Raw genomic sequence first — 18,535 nt, forward strand, 5'->3', positions numbered from 1 at the left:
CAACAAAAGAGACCACAAGCCGAGACACGGCAGTCGGCAGCTGGCAGCATGGCCAGCAACAGTAAAGCACTGGCTAAACGAGACAGCATCTTCTTTGCAGCACAACCAAAGAACCAGGCAAACAAACATTGAATTTAAGTAAATACAAAAATATCATTTAGACATAAAGAAGCAACGTTCTTTGGGAAATAAACTTAAAATAACATAAAAAAATTTTTAAAAATATTTAATAAAAAGAAATATGTATCAAATAATATATAGGTATTTTGTAATATATAAAAATGGGAGAAACAAAAAATCATTTGAGTTATCCTCAATGTACGCCACAGCGAAACGGGACAGGGCCCGTTAGTATATACTGTTTAGATTTCAGTTTAGCAGAACTTTTATACCATAAATGTAGTTCATGAAAGCTACAAATTAGCGTGTGGCTGCCTCGTTTGGGAAGTGCTTAAAAGCAACAAAAAAGAATGGCATAAGTAGGAGCAGCAGCAACAACGAGAGAGCCACAATAATGCTTGACAGGCATTCGACATGGCGTTCGCCATTGACCGCAAGGCACAGAAAAGGAGAGGGAGACTGAGAGTGTGAGAGAGCTGAATGAGAGGCAAACAAAAGCCAGGATGATGCCCGAGCACTGGCATCTGTCAGCAGCCTGCTCCTGCTGCTATTTTTTCATGTACGTCACATTTATTACTTTGTCCCGCCTGGCTACACTTGAGATTCAAATCGATCGCATCAGATAGCAGTTCCGAGGATGCTCCATGGCAATTTATTTACACATTTCGCCAGCCATTTGCTCGTTGTTTGTCTTTTAATTATGGCCACCCGACCAGTGGCGTCTCCGATTGCGTCAGCGGGAACTTGTTAGGGAATCGATCCGTGCACGTCATGTATCGGACCTTGTTTACCCGCCGCCTGTGGCCCGCTTGAATATTTATAGGATTCGCGTAGTTGGCTAAAAATAGCAGTAAGCGAAGTAAATTACTGGCTGATGGACTGACTGACTGCCTGATGAGACATCAGCTCAGCTGTTGGCGGTTTAAAGTCGCCCTGTTTCCGTCTCCGACCTTCTTGGCTGCAATTGTCATGCAAATTCAATTAAAATATTGTGCTAGAAGGAGCCTGGGGTTCTGGCCCCGTCACTTCATTAGCATCTTTTAATTAACTTGTTCAAGAGTCTCCAGAAAGAGGAACAGGGTAAGGAGGGGGCACAAACTGTAGCACATACATGTATGCATGACATGCTGTCAGGACATGCCGCAACTCTTTCGAAAATCCCGCGGTTTTTGTGTAAAACCTGCAACCGGCACTCTCCTTCCACGTGTCACTGCTTGCTACCAAGCCAACTTTCCACAGAAATCTATTTGCGTCAGACATGGCGTATGCGTAATATTTTTTACGACACTCAACAAGGCAGGCGGAACGCACACACTCAGCGGAAAATGGGGGGGCGTGAAGCGGGTATGGGGTAGAGGATTTGAATTTCGTGAGCACAGATTTGCGTAAAGATTTGTGTCAGCACTCGGGGAGGACTGCAAAGGGGCAAAAGAATGAAAAAGTAAAAGTAGGTGGAGAGGGGAAACCAGCACACACTTTCTATGTGGGTTGCCATCTCAGCAGTTTTATTGATTATTGCCCAACTCTGCTGCACTCTGCCCCCTCAAAGTGAAAGCACATTCTCAACTGCCGCGATGGCAATTTCGAAAATTGTCGCTAATTGTCTTTGCCTTGGGGTCGCTGGGGTTGCAAGCTGCATTGGTTCCCACAAAGTGTCCGTCAAAAGTTATGAAAAGAAAAGCGCCAGCCAAGTCAAGGTGACTGAAAGTCGCTTCTTCTTGCCACTTAAGCTGGCCGTAAGACATTCAGTTGCCGAAATTCTACCATTTCCGTTGGAATTGCAATTGCTCTTGCCAGCTACTCTCTTTTCCAAAGCCTGAAGCTGTTTTTGTAGAATTTTCTTTGGCATGAGACCCAATCATACATGAAATACATCGTTTTAATCATTTATTTAGATGAGTCACCTTTTTGCTTTCATCACTTATTGCAAAACAAAGGAAAATCCGCATCGTTTTCGCGCCATCAGCTTTTCCTTCCGATTTCGCAAAGAGTCTGGACAGCATTTGAGTGCATTTTTAGAGAGCGCATTCGTCCATGCAAAACAACTGGCGACTCCACGCACTCGGTCGTCGCTTACTTTTTCTGCCATTACCTTCGAAACGCAGATAAAAACAGCACCAGACGGCGCCGCTAGAGTGAGAAAGAGAGTGACAGTGACAAAAGCAGAGGACGGGCGAAGGTAGAAGCAAGGCGAAAGCAAAAGCTGCGACGAAAGCATTGGCTGACTCAGACGCAGTGAGAGCGCCCAACTCTGTCACTTACAGTTAGACGCTATCAAAGTGCATTCATATTCAAGGTGAGGCATTTCCGCACTCCTTCTCCCTTGTGTCACGTTGCTCCCTGCAAACAACTATGGCTAACCTTTCAGAAACCTAAAAATCCCTATATTACACAGAGTCCTTTTCAAAGCTTTTAATATTTCATCATTTGAAAGTGTTTTTTTTTTTTTTTTTGACAAACACTTACCGGCTCATCGGGCACCATTTCCAATACTTTTGGATCGCATTTCTCTTCTGGCTTTTTGCTGTTGCTGCTGCTGCTGCTGGATGCTTCCGCTGCGGACTCTGCTGTTGTTATTGCTGCTGCTTCCGATGCAGTTGTTGTTGTGCTGGCAGTTGATAGCGTTGTTGGAAGGGGGCTTCGCTTACGCAAACGCTCTGCCCGAGTCAGAGCAGAGACAACGCTGACTGTGGGCGTTAGCTCATCAAAATCCACAGCGGAGGCATCGTGTAAATGGTACTCCTCCTGGGACTGTGACGGTCCCCCCTCGTAGGTAGCGACAGCGACAGCCCCGCGGGCGACACTCTGCTGCTGAAGGTGTGCGCGTTTATAGTAGGCCAAAAGAGCATCACGCCTGCTCTCGTAGGGGGAGGCAGTGGCTGAGTGGTGGGCGAGGCCAACTATTAAGAGCACCAGCAGCAAATAGAGCGTGTTTAATTGTGTGCAGCAATGGCTGCTGTTGTTGTTGCTGCTGTTGTTGGTGGTGTGGCTGCTGACGTTGCCGCTGGCGTTGACTTTGCTGCTTTTGATGATGATGCTGCTGCTGACGGCGCTGCTCCTGTTGGCGTCGCTTCTGCCGTTTGTTGATGTGGCTTTTGTTGTAGGTTTTGTTGTTCGTTGGTTTTGTTGTTGCTTTTTCAGGTGGTCTCGATCTCTTTGGTTGTTGTTGTTGTTGCAGTTGTTGTTGCTGCTGCAGTCGCTGCTGCTTTTGATGCTGCTTTTGCTGTTGTTGCTTTTGCTCTTATGTGTTTGCCTTCCTTGAGTTTTCGTTTGATTTTGGTGGCATTTCTTTTGATAATTGTTGTCTTTGTTGCTTTGCTGCTGTCGCTGCTGCTGCTGCTCCTGCATTGAACTCTCAGCTGTTTCATTTTTTGACTTTTTCGACTTTTTTGCCTTTTTCTCTATGCACATTTCCATATCACTGATGTTGCTTTTGAATTTGAGTTTGTTTTGTTTGTCTTTCGCGTTGTTCTCGGAGGTTGGGGGGATGTTCGTCGTGGGCGTGGCAGCTTCTGCAGGTGTACAACAAAATTGTGGCACAGAAGCGCGCTCATCTGCGAAATTGAGAAAAAGTTTCGTTTAGTTTTCGACAGAAAATAAATCAATAAGTTAGGTACGCATATTTACACACTTTTAAATAAATGATTTATGTATGTTTGTAATTACTGTCGGCACATATGTAAGTGCATATGTATGATTCGTGTAAGATTATTCATAATGTATTCAGGTATTCCTTGAACCTCTGACATAGAAACCACTGTCCGACCGCCAGTCTGTATATCAGAAATGTAGAGCATTAATAAATAAGACAGAAACTACGCAATAGAGTTATCTATTTTTCCCTCAATTCGTATTTCTGCTGAGAGCGAGGCCTGAGAGCCGAAAAGAGTCGGCTCAGCCGAGTGTGGCGCGGTGATGTTGTTGAGAGAGAGTGGAAGATCAAAAGGGAAATGCTGAGAGAGCGATTGGATAATGCAATTCTGTGTCGGGTATGGCGTGATCTAAGAGAGGCGGGCACGAGGAGTTTATAAATAGATTTGAAGCGAGAAAGACTTAACCACAACTTATTGCACTCCAGGCACGACAAAATGCAAGAAGAAGAAGAGCACCCTGTCCCTCGATCTCTGACAAGACATTCTTTTATTTTACTCATTCCTTTAACTAAGATTTTGTAGATCCATATAAATATTCAAATACTATTTTATATTATTTTAATATTTGAATATTTCCTTCAAAATATCTAAAAATTATAACCTGAACTTTGGAATCCATTGCGTCCATTAAAAGGTCTGAGATTTGAATTTTCGCTATTTTAATATTTTTACTGTGTGGCTCTTAAAGATCTGGTAAATATATTTTAGATATTCCACTGCATTTCCGCCTTGTGCCCCCTTCACCCTCTCTTTACGAGCGACTTTACTTGGTGTTTTTTGTTCAGATGGTATTAAGGTATTGCTTCTTTGTATTTCCAATTATTACAGAGTGATTTACTTGAACGTTCCACAAGAACTGTCGTCAAATGTTTGTCAGTTCAATATTTTCCGACTGCTATATGCTCGATCAATTAGCTGTAACTGCATTCAGCAAACGAATTTATGTTGATTGCCTTTCCATCAAGTGCATTTCCCACTACGAGCAGACTCTCAGCCAGAAATAGAACCAGAAAATAGAACGTGAAATTCTATTTCCCAGAGCTCTGGCCAATTGGACAAATTTCATGGCAGCGCCAATTGGAATTTAATTGAGAAACCTTTTCAAATCGTTGTTGCTGCTCTTGGAGGTCCCTGATTGAAGGGAAAACGGTAGAGGATAGACGAAAAACGGAGAAGTCGACCATAAGAGTACTCTTAAATATGCAGCTTAATAAAAGAGAGTGTAAGGCATGATTTCGGTTTGGTTTCATTATAGGGTCCAGACATTTAAATGAAGAAAAAATGCAAATCATTTATATTTAGAATACATTTTCGGTGAATGAATAAATTAGAATGAGCTTAACTCTTTGAGAACTTTAGATGAACTTTATCGTATCTTTAATATAATAACATTTGGTGAATATGTGACCAAAGTAAATGATATCTGTTCAGGGTATTACTGATGCTACATTCTTTTTATTTCTCCTAGACATAGCCCTATATCCAGTTAAATTGGATGTAGAAAACCTCCACTATTATTATATGCATCATCTAGTATTATCTGCTAACGAATTTTCCTACTAACTCGTTAAGCATTGTTTCCTGATACTGCAATCAACTTGTGCGTGCGTGTCCGACTGTGGTGGCTTTTGATGTAATGTAATTAAACCACTTTAAATTATTCATTCCGCACAAATGTTGTATGCGATTTTCCCTCTTGTCCTAACCTTCACCATTTCCATTTCCATCCACCGACAGTGGGAAAAAAGAGCGGTCGCTTAGTCAGTTACGTGGACCCTGGGGACTGGGCGTGGCACTTGCCACGGCACTCAAGTGTCGCCTGGTGGTATGCTACAATTGTCTGTGGCTCTCAATCCGATTTATGAATAAGAAGAACAAGGATATGCAGGAGGGAGGGGGGGTGGTAAGAGAATATCTAGCTGGAAAGCCAAACAACCAGCCAGCCAAATACGTAGCCCATCAATGCGATGACAGGCCGCAAATTGGCCAAACCACTTCGACAAGTGCGACGTGCTGGAAGGCAAACAGGTGTAAAAACAATTTCCGCTAATTGAAATTAATTTTCATTGCAACTGCAAGCGGTGGAGGCTCCTGTTTTTTGTTTCTATTTTTGTGTTTTCCTTTTTTGGATTGGAGGACTGAAGGCCAGGCACAGTCGGAGACAGTTGGCACATGCGCCATAAACAAGTTGTGATTACGTGATTTGGCCAGATGCCAGGAGCAGCCGGCGGAGGGCAGGGGAGGGATACCTGGAAAACTATACTCTCGCATTGCCAAGAGATTTTCTTTTTTTTTTTTGTCGGAATACCTGGTACTCCTGGGTATATTTGGGTGTGCGTAGAGGCAAGCTTTGCTCTTTCTTTCTGTATGTCTATAGGGTACTATTCGCTTTCGATTGGGTAGGTTCTAAGCAGATTTCCTAGGAGAGTAGGATGAGGGGTCCATACAACGTAGCTTTGTTGGAACTAGATAAATACATGGATATTACGAGTACCATTATCGAACTATTGCCTATTTAGCGAGCCCTGAGATCTATGAACCATCTTAAAGATTCGACTGAAGGCAAATGTTCCCTTTTGGCGGGACATAAATACCACGAGGATTTTTAGAAGGTTTTGGTGCTGCCAGCTATGAGGAGAGTCTTGTCTCAATTAAATCCCTTCCCCACAAAGACGGCCTCTAAAAAAACATAAGAATCCGTTTAGAGGATGTCCCAACAGTCGTCGCTATCGATCTATGCCACCTCTTCACAGTTAGTCTTCTGTTTGCGTTGCTGGCTGGCTGGCTGAGTGGCTGGCTGTTTTCTGCCTGGCTGAGCTCACCTGGCCTCACCTTGACACTCCGCTCAACTGCAGCTAATGCGGCAAGGATGCGAGGATGCATGTACCAGTACATCGCTGTATCTGTATCGCTGTGTCTGTATCTATGCATGCCCATGTATGAAGAGGGTCTACATACAGTTTTTCAATTAACCAGATTTCGGTTGCCATTCTGTGTCATGTTCTGCTGTCTTGTCGTTTGTCTGTTTGCTGCCTGCCACCTGCCACCTGCCTGGTCTGTCCTGTTCTGTCCTGGTCTGGCCACGTTGCAAGTTTGCCAGTTGCTGGTTGCAACATAATTGCACAGTTTGTTTGCGGCCAAATCCCAAATCGTTTGCACTTTCCCAGAGCTTTACATTTCAATTCCGAGTTTGATTTGTTGAGGTCTATCGCTGTGACATCTCAAACATGCAAATTTCCATGGGCAAACAACAGCAGAGCCAGAGCCGGAGCCAGAGCCAGTGCCAGAGGCAGATGCACGGCCGGAGAGATATTTCAATAGATGAATATTCATGCTTTTCGGTCAATTATTTTATGTTTTCGTTTGCGGAGAAAATCCAACAACATTCTATTAGTAAATCGACAAAACAAATTGGGTGAGAATTATCGCACAATGAAAATGAAACACTTGAAGTAGGATTTCATTTGGAGGGTTTCGTTTCTGTGAATGTGTGTATTCAGACATTCATAATGAAATCCTCGAGAAAATCAGTCAAATATCATAGCAATAAGATTAACCAATTAGTTTTCGACACTCTTTGTGTTTTTTGAAGTGTATTTCTATGAAAGAGTCCCCCAATGCGGGCTTAGACTTATAAATTATATTGCTATTAGCAATGGTAATAGTATCATAAATTATACGTGTGTTCCGTACCACAAAGTGGCGTAAAACAACTCAATAAATTATGGTTTAAATTATTATTTAATTTTCAAAATGTTATTGCTTCCCAATTCATAAATTCCCACACAGAAAATATTTTTGGCTAATTTGTTACCAAGAAAAATAGCAATTGAAGGCAATAAATGTGAGATCCACAGAGTAGACTCTTTTCCTGCTATAGAGTTAACAGAGCAACTAACAGAGAGAGAGAGTAAGAGAGAGAAGCGGCCGTCGAACAAAGAGAGGGAGAACAGCGATCGACGCTAAATATTCGGGTCCAAAGTCTCTCTCGAGCCAACGCGCAATTATTTGTTCTTAATAACATTAAAGTTAAAGCATAGCGAAATATAAATTTAAATATAAGAAAACCTGACGTCCTGGTTTAGTGTGCAACAACGAAAAACCCGAGGCCACATTTTAGAAATATTTTATTATTCAGCTCAAATATGTACATATGTAAATATTCCAGCAGAACACACACACACACACGCACACACACGCACACACATGTACATACATGCACACATGTTTGCATCGGTCTTAGTTGTGGCTCATCAATTTGAGTGAAGATGAAGCTCGAGGCGTGTCCGGACATGAAATGTCTTGTGGCCGGCTCAACATTTGCCCTTAGCGCAAAATAATGAGCTAAAAATAGACAAAAAGCCAGACGGAGCGAAGGAGAATGAAGGGGTGAAGAGTGAAGAGAGAATAGGGAGTGGGGTGGGGTGGCCCGAGAGAGGGCGGCATATGAATGGCAGAAACACAGAAAGACAAGAAAGACCTGCCTCGCAGAGAGCTTTTCATTAGACAAATGTTATTTCGCACACGCACAGGAAGGGAGACAATGCGGGGGCGTGAAACAATCAAACAATGCAACAAAGGCACACACACAAACACACACACACACATTGAGAGAAACGGTTAACAATTAAACAATGGGAGAGCAACAAGCAAAGCAATTGCAAGAACAGCAGAAACAGAAACAGAGCGAGAGAGAGGACTCGAGTGAGTGCCGCTGACAACGTCGAGGACAAATTGTTCGCCGGTCGCATTCGCATTCGCATTCCTTTGTCCTGTTTTGCTTAAATAAGCTCAAGCAGCTGTGCTTTGCCTCAGTCCCACGCCCCCTGGCAACCGGCCTCCAGCCCCTTGGCCTTCCTTTCCACCGAAAAGCCAACAAATCAGACAACAACGTTTGAAATCGCTTTCCCCTGAGCCTTTGTCAGGCATTTCCAGCTAAAAGCTTCGAGTGCCAGTCCCAAAACACTTTTCCAATTAGGCTTTTTCCTAGATACTCGTACACCAAAAATGAAAGAAGACTAAAAAGAAGAAGCTATGGCAATAGCAACAGCAACCCTGTAATGGCGCGCTATTTTTTTTTGGCAATGCTTGGGGGCAGGGAGAGGAGGAGGAGGGGGGGTGCAAAACCCTTACAAGGACACGGACATGGACATTGTTGTACAACAATCATTTTAATCACTTTTCAGGGTCTGGCGCCCCACTTTGCGAGTATTTCGTTATACGATGGCCCACTTTTTTCGGCAAGGGGGGGGTGGGGGTGCCACTGTTTACATGCGCAATTTACTCAAGTGCTCCCACCACCCCGGAAAATGTTTATATCATTAAAAGCCTGACAATGTCTATATAATCGAGTTTTAAATAAGTTTCGGTGTTGCTTTCATGAGCGTCTTACAATTTGTGTTTTGCCCATTTTTGTTGGATTTTATTCAATTAGAGCCAGTAGCGAAGATAATGGATGTGCAGATAATAGCTAATAGCTGGCTAGAGTTTCGCAACAAACAGCTTTGATACGACAGCCAGCTTTCCAGGTGTCATAGCAGACGGGTTTCATTTCATAGCAACAGGACAGAGGTCCAGATATTCTCGGACCGAGAATGCAAAAACAAAGTGTATTTTGCCTGTGTGCGTAATCGAGACTCGGTACTCAAAATATACGCAATGTGTGGAGGCTTTGATTTAAGCACTTGGAATACAATTTATTTTCAATTAATTTTCTTCTCATTAATAACAGCAGAACGCGTCTGGTAGCTGGATCCTCCTGCTTCTCTGTTCAACAATGAAGCTCAGTAAATATTTATATACAATTTCCTAGAAAATTATATACATATAATCTGAAGGATTCGCAACAAAAAACGTATGCTTAACGACTTGGTTATCCCCAATTTTCTTATCAAAATGGATGGATGATTCTCTCTTCCCCCCCCTAGGAAATCTAATAATAAATGTTGTCCCAAAATTAGTCAAAATAACCATATGGCGGCCCATACTCGTATACTGCGATTATTCATCATTCATCCTCTGCCTATGCATCTGTGTGTGCACAATATTTCTTTATAGACAAGCAGCTCTTTGGGTTGTAATCTACTTGGCCTACTTGGGGCTAAGTGAGCTTTTAGATAAAGTCGCTGGCGGGGCGGCTTGGCACGCACAAGCGGCCGAAGGGATATACATACATACATACATCCTACTATGCTTAGAGGGGGGCACGGACTCGACTCGACTCGGTTATGGGCTCTGGGCTAAAGTTCACTTCAAAATGTCGTGGTGGGGCTTGGGATGGGGTTGGGGCGTGGGCGTGTGGGTGTGTGGGTGCGCCTAATGTTATGCTACGGCATAATTTGTTGCTTGAAGTGAAAAATTGTCAAGCACACTCAACGTTTATATACAGCAACAAAATTGAACTTTTCGAGGTCATAGGTTTTTATTGGCTTTGTTGTGGGCCTCAGCACACGCACACGCACAAGCCGCACACACACACACAGATATCTGTAGGATACAGTGTGAGCTCTAGCAAAGGACAGTCGCTTCCTGAGCAGATCAGTGTCCTTTATATAGGAAACCTTCCCACAGTCCCACTTCCACCCATATTGAGGCGTATACTCTTGGGTTTCACTGTACATATCCACTCTGTATGTATGATGTACGTATCTATTGAGCCCAAAAATGTATCTGAACATTTTCATGTTTATTTCGCTTGGAGGAGCATGAAGCAAAATGTCGCTGCGATTTCTGTCTCGATTGCTATTTACAAACACAAATGTTACCCATTTTTCCCAGTTTCACAGTTTCGCTTTTCACACAAAAGTTTGAAAATTTCACTTGATTTTATTTTCATTCATTCCATCTGGTACGAGTACGAGTATTTTTGCAGCTGGCCTCCCGTCTCAGATCCTTCTCCTGGGCATACAACGTGCATCCAATATACAAGTACACACACATATATGTATGCACATATATGTCTGTGTGTTTGTGTGTGTCCAAAGTGCAGCCATGCGGCAAGGCAACATGGAAAACGAGTGGCAAGGGAGCGGCTGGCAAGGATGTCATTTGAGGCTCAGGCATGGCCCGTGGCGCTGTCTATAGCTTGAGAGGGGGGGGTCTGGGGGCTTGTCTGAGCTGTGACTCGACTTTAAGGCCAACACTTAATTGCATAAGAAATTTCAGTGCATAAATATCCCACAGAATATCCACCCTAGGCCCCTCCCCCCTCTGCTCGGCTTTCCTTTATCTCTGGAGAGTACTTGCACACGAAACCCATTATTAGGCTGCAGAATGAAAGGATTGTATTGGATTGATTGCACAATATCAAGGACAATGCCGTAGATTGTTGTCATCAAAGTGGTTTCTGAGGCGAGACGGGAGCCACTCAAACTGCGACACAAATTTGTTTAAGTTGTTTACTGACTGAGATTAGATTAGGAAACCTTTAAATATATTAACATTATCAGATTAGGAATCATTAGGAATGAATTGTTTGGCAGATTAGCCCGACTATAGAATGTGGATCCTTTGTGGCTGAATTTCCTGCGGGTATTATGATTATGCCTTGATTATATTTATTTGCGGCTTTTAATTAAAGACATTTCCTAATATTCTTTGGAGACTTGGGGGTCGGAAGTATTTTGTAATAATGTTGTTTCAAATGTACACTTTGTAAATGGCAAAAAGAGACCGACAAAGTTAAGTCCAAACATATTTCTATAATTTATCCGAATAATAATTTACGTACTATATAATTTGTACTACATTTAATACCCCCAATCCAATCTACAACTGCAATTATTTGAATCCAGTTGTAAGCCCTGGCATACCATTCTTTTCATTACAAAAACCAAACACATAAATTACGATCTCCACTAATTAGTTAAACCCTCAGTACTGCTTCTTCCAAATTTGTTGTGCTTCTCCATTGTTTTAACTTCCAGACCATCGTGTGGGAGGGGGGATGAAGACAAGCAACAGGCTCTGCACCATGGCTTATCCCGTGTGCCCTGACCAAACAGTTTTTCCAGGACGCCCCTGCCCGTAGGTCCCAACACAAAGCAACAGCCACATGGCACATGGCACATGGCACAGCATAAAAGCGCCATAAAAAAGCGGAGCAAAAGACAAGCGACCATCACCGGATGGGGAGGGCAATGGGCCGACGGAGCGATGGGGCAGGCACATAAAACCGAACAATTTCTAAAAATCAAATGTGACAACTTTTACCAAAATTAAAATCAGCAAAAGTGAAGCCAAAACAGCCAGAGGCCAAGCGGAAAAGAAGGGACAGAAAAACTCGAAGCGAAGAAAAAAGCATAAAAACGAAATAGGAAAAGCGAATGGCAGACACACACACACACACACAGATAGCTGAATGGGGATGGGGTGGCAGATGGGAAGAGTGGGTGTGAGACGCGGTAGAGCAGAAATGGGATGGGGGGAAAACCGAGTCCGAATCATTGATGCCAAACGGAAATGTGCGCACTTTTAAGAAGTGCACTAAAAATGGCGACGAGCACTTCCGTTGATGGTTGGTCGGGCCATAGATGGGGGCCCTGGACTTCTCAGAACATTGACTAGTTTCTGCCACTGTGGCATGAAAACATCCGCAACTTTCTTCAGAAAAATAAATAAAGTTTCTAATGGCAGAATTTTGCGAATGGAGGTGCAAAGGTAAGCTCTCTAGTTATGATAAGTAAACAATTTTTACTAGGGATGCGCAGGCAATGGAAAAATGTCTGAAAATCGGTTAAAGGAAAAACCACAGGCACTGCGCTTTAAGGATGAGAAAGTTTGCCACAATGGCCACGTACCACTGTGAATTAGCTGATTCGTGCAGATTGAGGACTAGACTTGCCAGAGCTTTCTTTCAAAGCGGAAAACAAGGAAGAGAAAACAAATGTTCGCACGAAAGTTGAATGATAGCCGGAGGAGAGCTGCAGGCCAGGGCAGGCCGAGAAATCAGGAACGCGGCACGAACACAGCTAGACAGCAGTTAAGGAGGAATTGGAATAGCAATTGCAGCCCCCAAGTCCGTCCGGACGGGCGTGGGGATGTGGCCCGTGTTGTCGGGTATGTAAACAAGGGCCGTTCCGTTCCACAAGTAATTCCAAATTGCATTTCAAGTGCTTTAAATGCTGGGGAGAGAACGGACGAGGCACGCAGCCGCTGAGAATGGGGATGTGGCGGATGTGGCTGCCTCTTCATTAGCACCACATGGCATATGATTAATATCATTACAAGTCCGTAATGAACTTTGGTTTACTGTCGACAAACATCATCATCATTATCATCATCAGTGGAGTATTCCTTCCTTCCTGCCTGCCTGACAGTCTCTCTCTCTCTCTCTGTCCCTCTTTCATTCTCTCTCTCTCTTTCGGTGGATGGCTAATTGCTAAATGGCAGAGCATAACACTGTCGCTGGTTCTGGTTCTGGAACTGCCACCGCACTGTACTGATGCTGTTCACTTGAGCAGAAACTGGGCAACGTTTTGGCCTGGAAACAGGCAATAAAATTTGGTCAAAACGCAGAGGCATAGATAAGCGTCAAACTGCTCACACATTTTCATCCATCCCACTGCCGTCCCACTGCCATACCACTGCCGTCCCACTGCCATCCCACAGCCATCCCACTGCCACCCCACAGCCATCCCACTGCCATCCCACTGCCATCCCACTGCTATACCACTGCCCTCCCACAGCCATCCCACAGCCATCCCACTGCCTCGCCTGGGAACGCGCTCAAGCGTGAATATTAAACGTTTGCTTAGAACCGCTGGGAGGGAGGCCAAAGCAAAAGCCTGGTCCACCCATCCCTCCGTCCAGGCGACAGGCGAACACAACGTTTGGACAAACTTTGTTCGGGGGAAAACTTCTGGCCCAAAGGCAAAACTTTGCATCCGAAATGGAGAAGCAGATATGCAAATAGCGCAGCAAGTACAGGAGCTTCCGGGGAATACTGTGTAGGTTCGGTTTAGATAAGCAGCTCGCGCTAGCCACCAATATCCGTATTAGATGGTTTATTAAATACATTTTTACTTTACCCCACATTCCGTTATTGGTTTTTTGATCTGTTTCGGATTCTTTCACTGAAACGTAATCGAATCCCGGGTGCCTTCGAAGGCCCCCTCCGGCGCTTCAAGACCTTCATGGCGGTGTCTGTGTTGCAATTCAGATGTAGCCTCTTGTAAATTTTGTGCTTGGACAACGTCACCAAGATGATCAGAGACAGTGGCAGTGTAATGCCGCCAATCCAGAACTCTTCGTATAACTGATAGTTTGATTCCGACACACAGCGAAATTTACGCAGTGTTAGCTGAAGCAACAGGATGGTCAACAACTCCAGGAAGTGCCAAACCACCACCATGCCGAAGTATATCACACATATCGATACAACTAGCTCGAAGAGGAATTTATATAGCCTGCCTTGCATACTGGGGATTGACTGGGGCATCTTAACCCTGTCCACACACTGGCCCAGAACGGCCACGAAGACCACTATCGAGGGTAGCATGGGTCTTTTCGAAGTAATCTCAATTGTACGCCAGTGATGCCATTGGTAGAACAGGAAGAGCAGGGCAGCCAGTCCCACCATGAGCCAATGTGCCATTGCTATGGATAATAAATTAATTGCCGAAACATTGCGTAATATCCATTCCAATATACCTACTCGTATTTACTTTCGAAATTCGGGGATTGCGTTTTGTATTATTGTATAGAATAGTTTTATTGTGTGTACTTTCAAACGATTACTAAAAATCTGTCTGGAATTGCGTTTAAAAAGACAAAAATTTGACAGCCGATGTTTGCTTTGATTGCACAAAACTCAAATACTTCAGAGACTCTCAAAGTGGCATGAATTTTGAGCTGCTTAGATCGTGCCCTTCCGCTTTTATCAGAATTTCTTACAATCCACTGCCCTGTGGATATAATCATGTATGATAAATAAGAATCCTAAGAAATTTTTGTTCTCATTGAAACATTTTGTTCTTATTGAAGCTGAAAGTCCACCGATGTCTTGTAGTTGTGTTGATTTAATTCGCAATTTTAAAAAGGTTCATTGTTTCAGCAAAAGTGATTCTTTGAACCAGTACAATATTTTAGACAAGGTGCAAAAGTTACAAAAATCGTAAGCTCGTATCACCAGCGACCAATTTGTAGGGTGGTCCACTACTGACACACAGACACACCCACACACCCACACAAAAACGCCCATAAATTTGAGTGCCCAAAAATTCGAAGCGAAGAAGCGCCGCCTCTCCTTCTCTCATTTGCTTTGATATGAAAAGGTAAACGGACTACCTTGAATGGCGGTGAGGTTAAGTGGATGGGCAGCCCCGGTTCTCTCTGGTTTTGATCTTTGCAGCGTAATAATTTCCCCTTCGAAATCCGTTCCGACCATGTGCTAATCACAGAGCGCGTCCTTGAAAGCCAGGGGGCAGGGGTGGCCCCCACCACCGCCTACCCAGTAAAACGGTACAAATTGTATTCCATTCAATGCAGTTGGCTGTTGGCCGCTCTTTAAGCCATAAATCGAGGTGCCCAGTGGAATGCAGGGCATTGCGGTACATTAATATGCAAAGCACGCGGCACGTCATTAGTGGAGGCGGGCAGGCAACAGGCAGCAGGGCGGCGGGCGAGGGGTGGGGGGCATGGTTGGGAGTAAGTGAGTCAACATAATGAATTATGCCACGCCTAACGAGTACACAGCAGCCAGCATGGCGCTGCCCTGCCCTGCCCTGCCCTGCCATGCCCTGCCCGGCTCTTCCTTCTCTTCTTTTTGTGGGCGCGGCAGAAAAATCCAATAAAAATTCAATAAATTCCCCACAATTCCCCGTTATGGTGTGCTCGAGTTTGTGTGGGTGTCGGTGTGCGTGTGAGAGTGAGGGGGTTAAGGCATTGCACGTGGAGCTAAGCGAGTAATAGGCCCCTCCTGGAGACCACACAAAGAACAAAGTTCCGTGGCTGGTTGTCTACGTCCGAGTAGAAGGTAAATACAGTGGAACTTCTTCCATTAGGAGATGTTCACGCCTGACACGGGCAATTTTCTGTTCAGATCGGGAAAAAACACAATATAGATTTTCTGCTTTTCCAGGAGTAGAATATATTCTGCCTCAAGTTGTTGTATTTCGTATGTTTGATGCTTGCTTTTTTTGCGTTCGTTGAGTGAAGAGTGAGAGAGAAAAAACCGAACTTATCGGATCTGTCGAGAACGATTCGATGTTATGAGAAAGCTGAAGCGCTGATTCGAACGGACTGAACGAAACGAATCCTGCCGAATCCTGCCGAATCGATTCGATTGTCCGTTCAAGGGACATAGATCTAGTATTTATGTAGATTTTCATCTGATAAAGACCACGAATAGTACACCTTGTATACTGCGGCGTGAAGTGATTATCTGATCAAAATTGGAGCACCATCTTCCAGGGTATAAAATTCTCTATAAAACAGGATAAATATAAAAGGATTTATGTTCTAGCTGTAGGTCTTATCGGTGGGAACTTTCGTCCTTGCTCCATTTGCCATTTTGTGCTTTGTTACAATGAAATTTTCCATGTCGTTGAGTACTCATCTTAGGACAGTTATTTCCGTAGTAGTTCAATCATTTCTAAATCATCTAAAGATCTAATTTGTTTGTAATTCAACACCTCAGGTCGTGTATACCTTATATACACACGTATGTATGTATTGCAAAGACTATTATGTAAATGGAGTCTTCATGCTAGAGAAGTGTATGAAGGCTGTACGAAAAACACATCATTTACTTTTCAATTTTCTTCGCTGTGTGGGTGGGTGCCACAACATTGAGAAGGAGGCAGGAGGCAGGAGGCAGTCGTGACGTGTCTGCGTGAGCGGCGCCTATAAATAGACAGTGGGAATGGCGAATAGCAAATGCCAAAAGCGACAACCGGAAGTCGGAGTAGCCGATGATATATGGATGTGTAGGAAATTATGTCAAAAAGAGTGTGGGATGGCAGGAGCACAAGTTAGACGCAAGTTGAAAATATAAATGAACGTAAATAACCATTTTGGCATCTCAAAATGAAAGAATTCTTTGCTTAAACACAAACAGATTCATTTCATATACGGAATAAAGTTAAAGAAGTGGAAACTGGAAATCCGGATATGGTTGAGAAATTCGAGTTCCTCGGCGACAGTGCTGTAAAAGTTAACGGGAAAGGCCTGAGGGAATTTAATTTAAACCCCCATAGGCAGGCACCATCATAGAATAGCTGAAAAATTCCATGGCGATTATTTTACACAATCATAGATGCCCAATCCCTTATAGCCCAGATGGTTACCCGTCAGAGCAGGAATATTAAATTTCATAAAAATTGGCTTGTGCTTCCGTCTGCAGTCTCTCTCCAGCTGCTGGGCGTAATTAATTTACGAGAAAAATAGGGTTAATATAGCGCAGGGCATAGCCCTACGACTCGTGGACTCGTGGCGAGATGATGGCCCGAGATGAACGGGTCTCCGTTTCATATCAGAGCCGTGCTCGCTCATGTCAACACAGTCATCAACTGGCTGTCGCTTAAATTGCTGTCACTGCTGCGGACGCGGTCTTGCTGTCGACCCTTTTCCTTCCCTTTTTCGAGATGCCTTCAGGCAAATGATGCCTATTTGATCAGGGCCAAAGGATAAACAAAACGAACGAGCAAGCAAGCAAGCGACCAACGCAGCAAAAAAAAAAATGCACAAAGTCTGCCACGGATGCAACGAATTGGGAATACCCTTGGCAAAGCGGCCAGGATCTGAGCTGAAAACGGATAAATATGTACATACATATCACTGCTAAAGGGAGAGGGTTTAGGGCAGGCTCCCACATGATGTGCTAAAAGAGATCGAAAATGTATCGGAAAGGGTATACAAAAAAGTATACGTCAAATCGGGGAGCACATTAAACGAATGCAAAAAGGAAAACGAAAAGCAAGAAAGGAAAGGCAAATGGTTCTCTCGCCATTCCGGTTGCTCTGCTCTGCTCTGCTCTGCTCATCTCTGCTCTGCTTTCCTCTGCTCTGCTCTGCTTTCCTCTGCTCTGCTCTGCTCTGTTCTGTTCTGGGAAAGTCAGTAAGACAACAAACGACCGACATACTAACCTAAAGTTATATGGCCCGGGTCAGCAGTTGGCAGTTACGCCTTTTCCATGGTTAACCAATTCAGTTTTGATGTTGTAGATGGGTATTTCCGACTGGTTGCTGGCTGTTGTTGTTGTTGTTGCTGGTGTCGCTTTCTATGTAAATTTTTATGAGCGCGCGCATCAAATAAAATTAATACCAGAAACTCTTGTTGATTTTGGTTGATTTTGGGTTTTCTACTTGTTTTTTTTTTGTTCGTTGGATTGGATTGGATTGGATGGGATTGTTGCAGTTGATTTAGCGCTGGTTTAACTCGGGTAGATGGCAGAGCGCACTCGTTTCGCGTGTGATAGTTTCTGGTTGAAAAATTAAATTATGCGCCGCATTCTTCAGTTGATATTTTCGTTTGTAGTGTCATGTTTCTATTGATTTTTTTGAAATTGAATTTTCGGTTTGCGTTAGTGGTGTATTTGGCTGGGGACTAATTGGATTTGAGAAGAATAAATAAAACCGTCCCTTCATGGTTTCCTTTTTAAAGAGTCAGTTGACATTGTTCACAATTCACACTATTCCGAGTCGATCAACCATTTTGCAGTATTAAGTTGAACTGTTTTTAAGCATTTATGGATTTTTTTTAACCGCCAAAACAACGTTTCAATAAAAAATTACGCCGCACACATGGAACATAAATGTCCATAT

The 18,535-nt window shown here is 43.7% G+C and overlaps 2 protein-coding genes across 9 annotated transcripts in view; both read right to left on the bottom strand.

Annotated features, from left to right (window-relative positions):
- The window catches only part of smog (G-protein coupled receptor 158 smog), a 28,527-nt gene extending 10,229 nt beyond the window's left edge, over positions 1-18,298 (bottom strand). For 5 of the 8 annotated variants that reach the window (XM_033381060.1, XM_033381059.1, XM_033381058.1 and 2 more), the window contains exons 1-2: positions 13,802-13,944; positions 2,587-3,674 (exon numbers count right to left, since the gene is read on the bottom strand). In XM_033381060.1, the coding sequence (XP_033236951.1) occupies positions 2,587-3,674; positions 13,802-13,808 (1,095 nt within the window). In that variant the 5' untranslated portion in view covers positions 13,809-13,944. Of the gene's footprint in view, positions 1-2,586; positions 3,675-3,751; positions 3,772-3,860; positions 3,939-13,801; positions 13,945-17,857 lie in introns of those variants that run through there. The other 3 variants (XM_033381062.1, XM_033381063.1, XM_033381064.1) reach the window with 3 other exon arrangements.
- On the bottom strand, positions 13,905-14,367 carry LOC6902990 (uncharacterized). Its single transcript, XM_033379846.1, has 2 exons — positions 13,972-14,367; positions 13,905-13,916 (listed from the first exon to the last, which is right to left on the bottom strand). The coding sequence occupies exons 1-2, from the start codon at positions 14,365-14,367 to the stop codon at positions 13,905-13,907; spliced, it is 408 nt and encodes a 135-aa protein (XP_033235737.1).
- Positions 18,299-18,535: the final 237 nt, after the last annotated feature.

This window comes from Drosophila pseudoobscura, chromosome 4 (genome assembly GCF_009870125.1).
Source record: "Drosophila pseudoobscura strain MV-25-SWS-2005 chromosome 4, UCI_Dpse_MV25, whole genome shotgun sequence".
Taxonomy (NCBI): Eukaryota; Metazoa; Arthropoda; class Insecta; order Diptera; family Drosophilidae; genus Drosophila; species Drosophila pseudoobscura.